The sequence below is a fragment of the Diadema setosum genome, chromosome 19 (assembly GCF_964275005.1).
Source record: "Diadema setosum chromosome 19, eeDiaSeto1, whole genome shotgun sequence".
NCBI lineage: Eukaryota > Metazoa > Echinodermata > Echinoidea > Diadematoida > Diadematidae > Diadema > Diadema setosum.
In genome coordinates this window covers 9,435,334-9,451,704 of record NC_092703.1, presented here as the reverse complement: position 1 = coordinate 9,451,704, position 16,371 = coordinate 9,435,334, and the positions used below count along the sequence as shown (strand labels likewise).

Below are 16,371 nucleotides of genomic sequence, written 5' to 3'. Positions count from 1 at the left end.
TCAATAATTCGTGTGTAGCAAATCTGTCTCTTGAAAAGTAAATAATATATGAAAATATTGAATTTACAATAAAAATTGTTAACATGAGAATGTCTTGTATGTTGTTTTGATGTCCAAGTTTAGCTTCTTTTCCGTGATTTTTTCGAGCAATCGCATCTATTTTGTTCTTTCTTACAACAGAGTGTATCACTGAATACGTATATCAAATGGGTGTGTGGTGCCTGAATTTTGTACGTTCCAAAGTCCAAACGCGTTCGAGGACTGAAAGCTACATTGAATCGATCACACTCGCTTCAGGGTGTAGCATCCCTCACGTGGTTACAATTTGTTATTCCGAAGGTTCGATAATCGGAAAATGGAACAAGATTCGTTTTTCCCAAAGTTTGTTAATCCAAAAATGAAACCAGATTCGTTATTCTGAAAGTTCGTTGATCCAAAAATGAAATAAATATTAATAAGGTTTTCAGAAGGTTCGTTAGTATGTATTGTCTCCACATTTTCAGAATAATGACCCTTATTTTAATTTTGGATTAAGAACCCTCGGATTGGCGAACCCGATTTCATTTTGGGAATTACAAACCTTTGGAATAACGAATCTTCGGAGTAACGAAACTTTGGAATGATGCCACAGATGTTCGGATTAACGAACCCCTTAATTTCAATTTCGGATAATCTGACCTCTAGGTATAGGGAATGTGTATATTTCGGAATGACGATCCTCCAGAATAATGAACCTTATACATTTCTTTTATTTGGGGGGGGGGGGGGGTATTAACGAACCTTCGGACCAACATTCATCACCCGTCAAACACGATTACACTCATGCACTTCTGATATTTCTCACTCATGGCTTGCCTTTGGAGCATTGTAACGTGAAAGGGTCGTCATCATAACAGTGTAAGTCGCAAAGCCTGCACTTGCAGTGAAGACCCTAGGGAGGTCTCGACCAAAAAAAAAAAAAAAAAAAAAAAAAAAAAAAAAAATCCTGCTTCTCTGCCTCCATTTTACTCCAGAGGTGATGATTTCGGGATGTCTGTCCATCCGTCCGTCTGTCTGTACATCCCTGATGTTGGAAATACACTGTATAGTTTTATTAAGAAAACCTATGTATGGATTTTCTCGCTTCTTGGAGCGGGGTGCTACATGAGTTGTTAGATAAAGTGATTAGAAGAATGACAAAAATTCGTCAATGTCAAACTTTGGATAGATAAGCAGTTTTTAGTCGTCATTCAGCGAGGACTTAGATAGTGCTAGCATATTTTCATAATTTTATTTAAGAGACCCTGGGCCATCGCCATCTCAAGGTCACAATACAGTACATTACATACAACTGTAACTTCTAAAGCAAAAGCTATCCTTTCCTAGTTATCTCAAAAGGTAAACCTGAAAAAAAAATGAGAAAATACAACTTCAGGGAAAAGTTTTCGATTTTTTTTTTTAATGAAAAACTGGATAACAATTTGAATATGTGTTACGGTGGGCCAAATTGGATATGTGGACGGATGTAGTTTGGAGGAGATTTTTACAGTAGAGGTTATTGTAGCAAGCAGACGGACGCGTCTTGTAGCAAAGAAGCAGAAACACAAAAAGTATACGCCAGGAAATGAAACTCCAGCTTTATCATTTTGTTGATGATGCTCATTTTATTAACACACTTGTGATACAGACAATATTTTTGTGTACAATACACTTTTGGGTGCATTCTTTAGCATACCGGGAATTATTGCACCATTTTCTTTGTACTGGAATACATGTTTAAACCGAGACTCACAACGAATGACTAGTCCAGTCACTGTGTACATGCATGCTGTATTAACGTTTCTCTAGAAACACCCTGTAAATCAAGCGAGAATGAGTCTGCAAAAAGAGTCGGGGAGAGGGGTAATGATGTTGTCCCCGTATAACATACAATGTGGCTTAGTCTGTGCTGACATATTTTTGATGAAATCTTATTCAAGGATATGTTAGGACTGGTCTGTCTACATATGCCATACCCTACGGATGATTTACACTAAGAAGAATTAGTCATATGACGTCATTCTGACGTAAGACAAGTTTGCATCATAATGATATTATGTACAAACATGCAAGTAACTTAGGCTACTGATACAAGAACTAGGCAAAAAGAAAAATGCAGATGTATAGGCAAGATAGTTTCTGGCTAATGTTTGCCATCAAATTACGGAGATGAGATAACACATTTTGTACGTAGTTGCAAGCCGAATATCAATTATACTCAATGTACGATAATGACATTATGACCCGAGCAAAATTAAATCCACTTCCCAGGTCCACTAGCGGATCCAGAGGGGGCGCACCCCCTCTTTATTTTTTGTTAAAACAAATGAAATAAAAAAGAAAAAATGGCGGGCGCATGCGCTCCCCTTTACGGAATTCCTGAATCCGCCCCTGCAGGTCACATCATGATATTGGAATATGACCATTCCGAAAATGTTTTGACTGATGTATGATATCCATATTGCATGTCTGCAAGTAATTTTTTTTTTTTCAGATCATCTGAATGTTTGATTGTAGGACATCATGTTTTTACCTCCTCAATTTCTTTAAATTTACCCTCCATTCAATCTTTATTCACTAAAACCCGCATGGGGTAATCATGCTGCAGATGACCGATTTTAAAATCAGTTAATGAATAATTTATGAATTATTGTGCACAAATCCCATTTATGTGTTTATTTGTTTGTTTGTTTTCTTGTTGTATTGCTGGATAGCTTATATTTAGCGGGGTCGATGCATGTATTTGGGGGCGCACAACTTCATCAGGTTATGCAACCCTGCTCCTTGCGATGAATGAATGAATTTTGATTTTTTTTTTCAAGTGTGTACGTTTTTATTTTTGTTTTTAGTTTGTTTAGTTGTTTGCTTGTTGTTTTTACTGGGGCGCTTTACAACTTTTATTTACTTTTCTCAAATCTCATAACATCATATGAACGGTACATATTATCATGCCAACTGCCTAGAACGTTAATAGACAGAGTATGGAGCTTCTTTTAACGAGTCATTGTTTGTCGATGATAAAGAAACAAGCAGTCAGCTAGAATTTGTAGTTGCAAACGCTTCATTACAAGCGAAAGGTTCAACCAAAACAAGATTTTGAATTTGCGTTTTATATAAACTCAACTTCGAGAACAGACTTTTACATTGCCGCTTGTTGGATACACCACGATAATGATTAATAAACAGATAAACGTAAGTGAACTTTTGTCCAATCAGAGTGAGGCTTATAGATCGGTATTCGAACTCTTACTTAACTTTCTGAGTTATAAAAGCGTTTTACGGTCCAGATGGATTTGTACATCATGGTAAGTCTTGAAAGAATTATTATGCCCATATAGATTAATACGTAAAAATAGCTATTTGACCCTTGGACAGTTAGAGTGAAAGGGCAGCAAATTACTTCATTATTACACAGAAAAAACGCAAAAAAAAAAATCAATACATGGGAAGCTGTCAGCCACGTGATTCCATGCACTCGGCGTAGACATTGCATGTTTTGTCCCATAATGTTTTACCTGAGGTAGGCCTACGTGTCCTCGTATCTTCAAACATGAACTGTAGTGGAATGTTACGATGAACTCATAATTCGTCAAAGATAAATAAAATTCAGAAGAAAAAAACCCTGTTTGAAACATGCTACTGAAACACGTTACTGATAATGAACTTCAAAGCGATCACTTCAGTGAACAGAATGTACTGTTAATAGAGCATTCAACTCATTATGAAAAGCACACCAGAACTTGACAGTACTGTCAGTTGAAAAGACCCAGGAACGCATTCTGTCACGCAACTTGTATAATATCGATAATCCAAAATGAAATCTCCAAGACGATTACTTCTGAAATACCCTCACTGTGCAACGAATTCTTAACATGCTAATATGCTAAAATATACGTTGTGATAATCGGTGTGATCATTGATGTCAGGTGACCTCTGGTCGCTTCAGTTTCATTGTTCTGTTTACTTTTGCAAGGAACTTGCAAACTAATGATGATGATGATGATAACAATAATAATAGTAATAATAATAACAATAACAATGATAAATGTAATGCATCTATACTAATTTACTCCCGTGGCTCTTCATTGTTACTGAATTTGATGTCAGTATATTGAATGAATTTGGGGCATCGTATACAATGTCATATCATGTAAGTACAATTTTAAAGTACATGTACTTCTGTTATGATTCAAACGTAATATTCAACGAACAATTCTCAGCAGTTTCAGAAATAAATCGCTGAATCTTGTCACGTATAATGAGAAACTGACTACTTCTCATTTACGGAGAGCATCTGCGTAAGGTGCGTGTGTCAAAGTACAAGTAACAAATAAAATGTTTCACACTAGCGCGACATAATTCAAATCATGCAACAAAAATTGTCATTCCTATGTGTTGTGTTAAAGCATGGAGATTATCTACTGCATCTTGTAAGTAAACTTGGTGGGACTGTCGATTGCATGACCCAATTTGAAGTTAATCATAATCTAATTTTGCCTGTTTTCCCTGCTGAAGTCTATGCACAATTACTAGTTATATTCAAATGCCACTGATCACTTCATAACTATACCACTTGTATCAATGAAACTAAAAGTTGCCTCTGTGAATATTAAAAAGCAAACGCGCATCTCCGTCCGGCAGTAAAAGCTACCTTTGAATATAATTACAGCACAATTTGGTTTACTTTGACAGTGACTTATCAAGAAATCATCGCGTCGGCATGTCAGTGTGCAATAGTTTCACCGACACTATTGTCAGTTCCACAAGTTGCTATTAAAGTCAGTCTTTTGTGCCATGACACTCAGCCGTAGAATACGACTGCCAAACCGCGATGCATGTGTTTTTCTTGTGCAAGAAGTAGTGAAACAGCATCATAATATTGTATGCGATATCGAGAAATTAACAGCGAAACAAGCCTTGATTTGCATATTTCCATGTTAGAAGTACTGAGACAATGTTTCGTCGTTCTGTCGAGGACCGACTTCTGAGAACGTGTCCGTGCTCATTGATTTTGTGTTTCACTTGACGCACTCTTTAATGCACTTCGAGCATGTGAACTGGCTTCTGTCCGATAGATAATATACTCTCTTTGACCACAGCCTACAACTTATTAACTCGGACTTCTTAGATATGCAACTAGTAATAATAAGCAGCCTTACCGGTAGTATTTTGTGCGGACTAAAATGACACAAAAGTAAATGTGGGAGAATAATGAAATGTCTCATTGGCGGAATTGGGTAGTAAACACTCTTGGAACAACACTTCTATGAGAGAGGGCCTTACTATATTGCTTGAGTCATACCGCATACAGCTGGCTCAAATTGCACCATCTGAGAACGTCAATGTCTTAGCTCGATCACATGCACAAGAACCTCTGGCATTGACTCACGGTACGGTACTCTGGCCGTACGAATGGTCTTCGCCGCTAAACGCGATAACCTCATCCAGTTGGACTGCGACGCTGATATTCGCCGTACAAGCTCCTCCTTGAGCTCTTCGTCTTCGCACATGTCGAGAACTGTTCGTCCGTCCTTCGCGACGAAATGAACCAGCCCTCCAAAGTCTTGCAGCGTCCGGACCACGTGGGCAAAGGACTGCCGATCTGTTTGGATGCTGCTCTGATGCAGCAGAACGTGCAGAGGGGCGAATCCCCGTTTGTCCATCGAATTCGGGTCCGCGCCACTCTTCAGCAGCATCTTCAACACCTCGTGGAGTTCGTTGTCTGACGAGACAATAGACCTGGGAGACAGGTAACCGGAGATCACGGAGTGTAGAGCTGTTTGTTCCAGTTTATCCTTTGCGTTCGGGTCGGCTCCAGCTGTCAGCAGAGTGCGGACTGCTTCTCGGATCGGCACCGTTGTGGATGGGGCGTGGCGGTCGAGCAGGACCATGAGGGGTGTCTTGCCCTCACAGTTCCGCGCGTTGATATCTTGGTGGCAGTCCAGCAAGATCTGGAGCAGCAACGCCAGAGCCGTAGATTCGGACCCATTATCCACCTTCCTGTATGAATATTCCGGACTGGGGATGTGTCTGCACGCCACATGCAACGCGTTGTCGCCAGCAACAGCGCGGTATGGCTCCCGAGTCCACAGACCAAACAAATACGGTTCATCGCAGTGCTCATAGGTAGAGAGGACGGAATCTTTCAGATCCTTGGTAGTTCGGAGAAACCTCGCTGTCAGATCCTTGATGACGTGTCTGTCACTGCTGATTTGACGATTGAGGAGACACAGGTAGAGCAGATGCAGAAGCGTCAAATACAGCCATCGTAGAAGGAATCTCTTCTCTGATATATCGCACTGGTAGCACTCCTCCATAAACGCCATGATCGCTTCCAGGATGTTTGACATATTTTCATCTTCAGGTATGACCTCCTTCTCCGCGATCACTCTGTACGATCTCACCATTCCTAGAAGAAATATGATCGTGTGCTCAAATTTGCGATGCGACAGTTTCAGCTGGAGTCGCAAGCTATGTGTGAGAAGCGAAATAGCTTGCCGGAAATGACGATGCTTCTTCAGATAGAGAAAGTACTCCGTGATGAAAGGCAAGAGATAATCTCCGTACGCAGCTGGGTCTAGGATGCGTTGTCTCGCTAGGATTAATTCGACCATGAGACCTTCCCCGTGGTTACGAATAGCCGACAATTCCTCCATGGTCTGCGTTTCCACACGGTAGAGCAATCCTTCCACCCGTTCCTGATTACTGAACTTCCACAGGTGAGGGTTGTGAGAGCAACGTAACGACATGGCCTTGCATAGGTACTCGTAAGCTAGATTATGGGTGTCATTCACTTTGCACATGATTGTAAATCGGCCATCTCTTTTGATGCTGTTGAAATACGCGGCAGTAGCCAGGAGCTCGTAGCTATCCGCCCTCTCGCGGTCGCTCGCCGATGAGTAGGTCAGGATGAAATTAACCATACCGGTATTCCCTTTGATACAAGCGAGAAACAACGGCGTCAGTCCAAGACTGTTTTTCTTTGTCACTGCTCCATGCTTCATCAGGAGCTTGTGGATTTGAGATCGATTCCATATGGATTCATTGGTTATCTCATCCGGACGCTTGATGGCGTAATGTAACGCGGTGTTTCCGTCAGGGGAGCACAGGTTCGTCTCCGCCCCGTGCTGCAAGAGCATCTTCACCATCTCCGTCGCCCTCCGCTGGCAGGCGAGCATCAGAGGCGTCATCCCCTTGGCATTTTTAAGGTTTACGTCAGCTCCACTGTGCAGGAGGATCTTGGCTACCTGGACGCCATTCGGCGTGTCGCCACCACACACGCGGTGCAGGGGAAACCCCTTGTTGGCGTCACGGATCTTCTTGCAGATGATTCGGAGGATGTTCACGTTCCCGCCCAACACACTCTGCATCAGCGGCGTCGTCTCGTCAATAGAATCTTCCGCCAGCACACCATTGCCTACCTTATCCTTCCCGTCGACACTGACGCCGTAGAATTCGACCAGCACCCTGACGAGGTGTTCGTGTTTGAATCGAACCGCGATGTTGAGGATAGGTTCCGTGATTATGGAGTCATGTTCCATGAGTCTCCGAGCGTCGTCCATGGCCAGTCCCTTGAGGAGGTTCTTAAGTTCCAGGATGTCCCCTTTCTTGGCCGCATCATAGAGCCGTTGGGGAAGTCTGAATGGAACGTGCACTCCATAGGGCTGTATCTTGTGATTTGCAGTCATCATGACACCTGCTGGAGAATTAAGAGAAAAAGTTGGATTGTTAAATCCATCACCGAGTTCTGTTGGTGTCCACTCTTAACATTATGAAGCAGGCAAGTAAACAAATGACTTTTCAACTTAATCAAAGTCATATACAGTCTGTTTATTTCCAATATCACAGCCTAAAAACAAGACAAAACAAACCACACAAACAAGACCGTAAACTGATTTAATGGCAGGCTTCAGCGGATTATTACATGAACCAATCCATATACTGAATATATCCGGTCGAATTATCCACTTGAAAAGACACGATGATGCTGATTTCTGGGCGATAGGGGGTTGATTGCCTTTAGGCGGGAAAACAACTTACTGATTATGATCTACCCGCGAGAGAAATGAATGAGAATATACGCATGAAAGAATGACAGGATGAATAATTGATTATAAATCATACCTCGCAGATGACCTTGGTTTCAACTGTACAGACAAGCGACAAAATTATGTGCATTCGCTCCCCCCCCCCCCCTTCTGTCTTATCTATTCATTTATTCGTTTCCGCAGTGTCATAACGGGATTGCATGCAATTTCAGTCAGGTAGAGTGTTCGGTCATTAGGCCATAACCGACGTAATTCATGGCAATTTGCAAGAAATCCATCCTAAAAGGAACGAGCATATTGTATGTGAAATGCGACAAGAAGACATGTGAATATAGGATTGACTCCGCAAGCCAAAGAAGCCATTACATCTTGTGAGATTTCGTGTTCAAGCGATGTATCGACGGAAAAACCAAGCCACACATTATGATTATCACATATTATATCTTAATCTCTCTAACCCCATACACCTATGTGCCTCCCCGTCTCTATCTCTCCCTCCAAACGTATTATGATTATGATTTTATCAGCTTAATTCTATTGAATTGTCACTGGCGATACTGTTGTGACGGGAGTACAAATAAATATTATCCCTGAAATGTACTATTTGGATTCAGTTCGTACACTTCCAGAAGACAGATAGCTGTTAACTCTTATTCAAATGATCTCTGTCACTGTACTAAATTATGTGTTTTGGTCGTTATACAGTCAGCAGGGCGGGGGGGGGGGGTGTTTATCTAAATTCTTAGTGTGGTATCAGGAATGACATACAAATGTAGTAATTTCAAACAGAGCATAACGGGTCAATTTGTGCATTTAACCAAAGCAAAATTATTATTTTTTCCACAAAAAAAAAAATGTTATTCATGAATATATAAACATATGAACATATAGATCAATATACATACATATTTACATAAGAAAAAATTATAAACAAACAAGCAAAACACAAATGATAATTGATATTGGAGGCGTTGTACAGGGAATTTCACAAAAAGAATACAGGTTGATATAACCTTTGAAAAGAGAACTATGGGACTCAGAATATTGGAAGGACAGGAGGTAATCTGTTCTGCTTTATTTACAGAAGTTCGATGTATTTATATTGTTTGCATTTAAGGCACCCAAAATATCATGTCCTTGTGATCAATCGCTAAATTTTCATGACTAGACTTGTGTTCAACATAATAAGCACATTATATTTATGAGGTAAGTGTTTTGCATTAAATTGTTTTACGCCAATAAAATCTTGATAATATTACGTCATGAAATATTTTCATAATCATTCATGCTCGATATCAAAAAACCGAAGAAAAAGCTACTCGTGAAAAAAAAAAAAATCGTCATTGATAAAGGCATGAATGTGCATTAACCTCAACTGTTCTATACCTTGATGCCATTTGACTATTCCGATATGAAGTTTTAATTTGATAAAGTGTCATTGACCAGTAATTTAGTGAATAATTACGCACGTTTGGTTTACCAAGATTTACTTCTGAATTTTCTATCTTTAGTCTAATGGCAAATGACTAACATGATTAATTGGCAGTGATTTAGTAGCAATCGCAAGTTTCATCCGTATTATAGATTGATAAAAGTCACCGAGTGGGAAATAATAGAGAAAACAAATATAAGACTTAATGCGTAAATCCGTGTTTCAACACCGTTCATCGGCGTTTGTGATACTTGTGCACGTATAATATGTCCGAAAAGGTAGCTACATTTTTCCTCTGTTTATTTTTCCCTTTTCTTCCTTAGTCGTTCAAGGACAGTGGTAAGACGTTTTAGTATATTTCACTAATTTGTAAACATGATTATGTCAAGGACGTATACTAGTGCCTCCTTGATTATAATATGCTCCTAACGAATCCCTGTTCTGTTAGAAGGTTGCATTGAATTTTCAAGGGTAAAAGATCGTAAGTGCACTCGATCAACCGGGCTTCTCCAGAAGGCACGGGGAACAATAATTTTGTCCGCCTTTGTGTCTGTAACATGCCAGGGAAGCGTGTATACTTGTCTTTATTTATTCAGTCTTTTTTCAACAGGGTAGCCCCATCAGTAGGCAAGTACTGTTCTTACTGGGGGCCCTGCACAAGGGCAAGTCCAAGATATCGCGCACCTTACGTATGGGACATTCAGAGATTTCAAACCTCTGAAAAGTAATGAAGGAACACTTGGATTTTATTGTTTATCATCAGGAGGACTGGTATCCCTGAGAAGAATATTGTGTTTAAGTTTGATGTCATTTGACCTTGGGTTAATGGTTTTATTAAGAAAAATATGCCAACTTACGTATGGGACCAGAGAAAAACTGGATTTTTCAAAATAAAGTTTGAACTGAAAATTCTCTGAAAGTACCTTACTGATCAAGTTCTGTTTGGAAGTGAAGAAAGGTACAATACTGAAGTATCTTCCAGCAAAGTTTCACTGCAAAAGAATAAAGCATATTTTCATGAAGTTGGTTTAATTAACGAAAGTACACCTTACGTATGGGACATGGCTCAACTTACGTATGGGACATTTGTCTTTAGTGCACAAATGCATTCATGGGAATGACTTTAAATTTCCCCATAGTGTCATATTCAGTTCCACAAATCATGCTACAACATGTAACAAAGGAAATAGACTTCTAAGTGGGTACTTTCCTGGTTCAGGTACCTAGCAAAAGCTAAAATAAAACAAATAAAAGTAATTACCAATTTACAATTAAATGTCATAGTTTGGATTCCGTCATGCATTAACACTGTCCTCATGATGTCTGCACATACAGATATAGTGTACTGACACTCTATTTCTAGCCCATTTGTAATTACTCTAGTCAATATTTTTTCATCAAATGAAAAAAAAAAAAATGAGCGAATTCTAGCTTGTGACCTTGATATAGCATACATGTACATGTACAATAACTAATTTGTAGTCTTGATAATTTCAACTTTAGAATCAAATGTCATGTACAGTGTAATTTGCAAATACAGTTTGAAGTGGGTACTTTCAGTAGCTCTAGGCTTACCTTGCAAGTTGTCTGAGTTTTTATAAAGCTTTTATAATTGTTTGAAATGCAGCACAAAACAACAACAACAAGAGTACTTCATTTTGCTCTGTAATCATCATGTTTTGCCATGTGAATTTTAGCTGAACTGCAAAATCAATCAAATTTTAATGAAAGTTTTAGATTTCAAGGAGATAGAAGAATGTATGTACCAATGCTGTTTTTTTTTTTTTTTTTCAAATTGCTTGGCTTCGTGTCTATGAAACCAAAGACGACAAAATTTGTGTTACTTTGTACATACATACATGCTTGTGTAGCGATACAGGAAAGATTATCATTTGCACATTCAAATCTAGATTTGAAACACTTAAGTTACTCACTGATCTGCAAATTACAATTTTGAATAAATTCTAATAACCTCATTTGATCATACACTACCAGATTGCAATGTATGTTGATAATTGTGTAGATGTGGGGTACAAAGTAAGTATGAGTTGATGAAGGTGTCTCAGAGCACATCTGTCTCTTCAAACACAAAATAGAAAAGAATATTGAATTCCCTATTTGTTTGTGTAATTTGTGTTTTTAGCACTCCAACCACAGAACCAGTATTGATATTGTGGTTTATAGCAAATGTAAACTATAGTCTTCATTTTACAGGATTTTCAGAAATCATGTTCATGACCTTGATGTTAAAGTCATGACATATTCTGAGGGTGAGCAGTTGAAATATTAACAATCATATCAAAATAAAAAGTATTCTCATAGGGTTTTTCCTTTGCTATCAACTCTAGTAATGACAAAGTTACCTGCTCACACCTTAAGTGATTTTTCTTTTCAGTAAGACCTATAATGTTGTCATTGATGAGCGCCATAAGCACAATTGTTTTGATTTCGCTTTTGAGGCTGTACAACCTGTGGTACATGCTGAACAGTGTACTGCACCTAAAATGACACTCAGAGAATCCCATTCTTGGACAAAGTCATTTTGTAGAGAGGTAAAGTTGAAAATGATAACTGAATTAAGAAAATGTCCAATATCAAAATGTTAACGGGGAATGTTAATTTAAGACCAGCTGCACAGCCTGTAATGAAAATAAGAAAATACAAGTATAAATGAATATTCTTTATTTTCCTTTCTTAATCATAGAATGACTCAATAATGCTGTTCTTACACTCTCCCTGAGGTCAACTGAGTAGGAGAGGCAGATATATAGACATTTCCTTCAGAGTAGGTGCAAAGATAACCATTAACCAAACAAATGTAAGGACATATAGCATTCATGTCAAAAGGCGGTTTTCCCATTCACTTTGCATGTAATGTCCCATACGTAAGGCATTTGTCCCATACGTAAGCAAACTTTAATTAGTTATAAGATGAAGGACTAATTAAATTTCCTCATTTAGTTTTGCTAATCTGGAGTTGACATGAATAAATTAGAACTTCCTAAAGTATGATTGGTCAATGTTACAAATCTTCAGAAAAAACTTAAAAAAACATACTCAAATCCTTACGTATGGGACACTATGTTCTGGGAAAGTGCATAATTTGCATAATTAATGTGCTGACCTTGTCTTACCAATTGCAGATTATACTAACTCATACAGGGGTCATGTCCATAAAGGAACTAGGTCAAGGACAAATTCAACTGATTTTAGATGAATATTTATAATTTGTCCCATACGTAAGGTTTGTTTTTGATTTATGCAAATCAAGGCCATATTTCTTGCATAAATTTGCATAATTCAATATTTTCTTTGCTGGAAATATATGATTTAACTCTTTGGCTACAACATGATATCAATAACTTTTTGATAAAATCAAGATGAATTTTGAGCATCTGAGGGGACATTATCTTGGACTTGCCCACAAACAAACATTACAGTTGACAAGACAGAGACAGATACATCAAATACAACACACTGTATGTGGACAGGTACAATTCTTCCACTGAGTCCCCTACATACAGTCACACAATAACTATACACTGACAATTACACGTTTACTAGTCAAACAAGCGATAATAACATGGTGATGGGCCTATTAAAACTTCACTGAGAGTGATAAATACCCCCACCCAAAGCGGGAAGAAATGAACCCAACCAGCAACCATCTTATTATATTCTTGCTAATAACAAACTTATGAACATAATAATATGTTACTCAACATAAAATAAGAATACGAATACACTGCCCAATGGCATTCACATATACAGCTGTATATCATATCTCATATCTCTTGTCTAATGCCCAAAATCTGTGAAAAATATGTCAGTGATTCTATTGTGATATCACGAACTGTTTTAGTATTTGCAATTAAGCCATTGCTAGTATAGGCCTAAATCATATTTTATTCTCTGAAGTATGTATTATATTATGTGGGTTCTCCCCAACTGTTTTAGTCATTTTTTTTTTAACATCGAAATAAACTGACTTTCTGAAAAGAAGACCTCTGCGAGTTGAGTAGTATTTTAACTCCCGTGAATAAATAAACAAGTCGTCCTTAGATGACACCACATTATCAACCACGCGAAATTTTACAAATTCATGACTTTTGAACGGATTGCCAATTTTTCGCCAAACTTTCCCCATCATTAGCGCTTTACTTCTGTTTCAGCATTCCCTTAATCCACATCTGCTGTCTTGAAAATCCCTTCCCCTTTAATGATAGGCACTATACAAATGCATAGATCTTTATTTCCGCATGATGAGCGACATTGTGATATCTTATATTGACACACACGTATATTTCCTAGACACATGCATGCACCGTATCAGGGCAATTACCCCCCCCCCCCCCCCCCCGGCTAAATACTGGTTAGTGACAAGGTTGGAGTAAAGATAAAGATTAGGGGTAGGGTTAAAGTTTGGATTAGAGTTAGGAAAGAGGTTCAGAATAAGGATTTAAATAGGGTTAGGGTCAGGGGATGGGTCTGGATTGCCCAGGGGGTAACTTTATTGCCCTAGTATATAGACCCACATGCACGACGCACTGAAATTTCAGCTGACTTTGAAGGCATAATATCTACCAATCGTACCATTTGCAGAAGAAACAAAAACCAAGCATTAGTGCTTCAAAATAGTTCTAAAAATCAATGTGTGAGTTAGGGATAGAAACAATCAATGTAAAACTGAACCAGTATAATCGATGTTTAGTATTGATATATATACATGTAAAATGTGAACAAAATGTTTCCAGACTAACTACAGTTCTGGTTTAATGAGAAAGATAATGATATCTCCTTATATTTTACGCTTTATTGCAAAAATTTCACATGGTAGGATGTTTTGTGATACTCAGCTGACCTATACACATGCATTATGCATCGAAAGTGATATCTTGAACATTTTTTTTTTGTAAATCACTGCTCCCACAGGTAAACAAGACCTTTAATATTCAAGCAAATAAGTACACTATAACATTGTCTTTTATACTTTTCAATACTTCGATTATTAAATGACTGATGAGCGCATAATCAATCGCTTTTTATATCATATACCTCAGTTTGAAAAGATTTTTTAATTGTTTGTATGCATTTTGCGTCGTTTGGTATAATTTAAAAGGGTTTGATTTCATATTCGACGATGTTATAACACGAAAAGACGATGTTAAAACACGAAAATCAAGCGCCTGTGCGCAATCTATCTATAGACACTTACCTATCGGTCTTTCCCGAGATCGCTGTTCACTGCATTCTGGATTCCCGGGAGAGATACGTAGGTAGACGAGTATTTACCAGCTGCATCATAGACACGGTGGGGCGGTGATGTAGATGTCTACGTATTTACGTTTTCAGCGGTCCACATAAGCGTTGTATATTAGGTCACGTAGCGTATATGCCTCTCAACCGGTGAGATCGTGGACTGCTGAATACCCCGTCAGTCCACCACCCATGCAGTCGAGCCGATTTAATCAACTGTCCCGTTTTTCATTCCAAAATTATCAAATCCTTTGAAGTAGTATAGAGGCACAATTCCTACGCCACTGGCAGCATTCCTACAGTATGGTAAACCGTGTGCTAAAGCAATATGTTTACACTGGTGTGTGTGCCGTATGCATCCTGAGCGCATGCATGCGACTGCACGGTCAAAGGTGAAATACGTGCTAGTCCGGGATTCATGTTTTGGCAATGCGCGAGCTGTCCCGATCGCATTAAAGATTTTGCCTTGGAACAGCTATGATGTTTAGCAATATAACTTGGTTTCAAATACAGTACTTTCTTGTTATGATCATGTTCTGATACGAACAGATTTCAGTGCACATTCTTTTACACCATCCTTCGTCAAACTTGATATTATTCTTTTTGCCTGTCTTGTGTTACAACGCACTGAAAACTGTGTTATTGTTGTTTTTTGTGCAAAGTTATCTATTTTCTGGCTATATTGAATCCTGTGGCTTGAAATGCATGTATAGGGCCATATCTTTTGGATGGATATGCCTCGACAAAATGAGTTTAGTTTTAATATCGATAAAACTGTAGGTTTACTAATGGGTTTATAGGCCCAGGATGGTATATCATACTAATAGTACGGTCAGCAGTTAGATAAATTTTGGTCCAATGATTATGATGCTATATAGTATTCAAGGTATTAGATTATTACCCGAAGTATAAGCATAGGATAAAAGTTTTGAAAATGTTTGTAAAAGGTTATACAAATCGACGTTTGGATTTCTCCGGTATACGTTGCTCAGTGAGAATGAAGCAATAATTACATTATCATTATTATACAATATTTTGTCCTGCCGACGTCAGAACATACAAGTTGTCTCGCAAAACAAAGTCAGGAGACATAATGAAGATGAATATTATATCATCGCGTTTCTTATTTCCACATTCATTTTTACATACTTGGTTGGTGCACAATGTCATTCTTCCATAAGTCGCCTTTTCTATCATGCCTATCCTCCGTAAGGAGATATTACACAGTAATTACTGCCCAGCATTAAAGTCGGCAGTACAGTGGGAAAAAAAAACCAGGATGATATCGATATAATTATCTCATACTATCATTTGAGAACATTCATGCAGCCCTGGGTCGCCCTGGATCTTGTGTTAATAGTCTGAAAGTGTGGCGCTAATGTGCTTACTTATTGCATGCGTATCCATGTATAATGTCTCGAATTCTACAAAACCAAATTGCACAAAAATCACAAGAAATTCTTCTCAAATCATTTACAATCACCCATGTAAATTTGAATCAAATCGATATCCCAAAGCGTTGATATCGACGCCGACTTTCAATTGCAGTTTCCAACCCACCTCAGGAGACTCCCGATTTCTTGAAAGATACGTCGCAGGATATCGGATGGCGATTGT

The 16,371-nt window shown here is 38.5% G+C and overlaps 1 protein-coding gene across 1 annotated transcript; it reads right to left on the bottom strand.

Moving 5' to 3' along the window:
* Positions 1-5,180: 5,180 nt before the first annotated feature.
* LOC140243058 (uncharacterized) lies at positions 5,181-7,706 on the bottom strand. The gene has a single exon (XM_072322795.1). It carries the CDS (start codon positions 7,704-7,706, stop codon positions 5,358-5,360), a length of 2,349 nt encoding a protein of 782 aa, XP_072178896.1. The 3' UTR covers positions 5,181-5,357.
* Positions 7,707-16,371: the final 8,665 nt, after the last annotated feature.

What these genes read in the sequence shown, in the direction of transcription:
- LOC140243058 (XM_072322795.1), bottom strand. Translation starts at nt 7,706, where the DNA reads ATGACTGCAAATCACAAGATACAGCCCTATGGAGTGCACGTTCCATTC.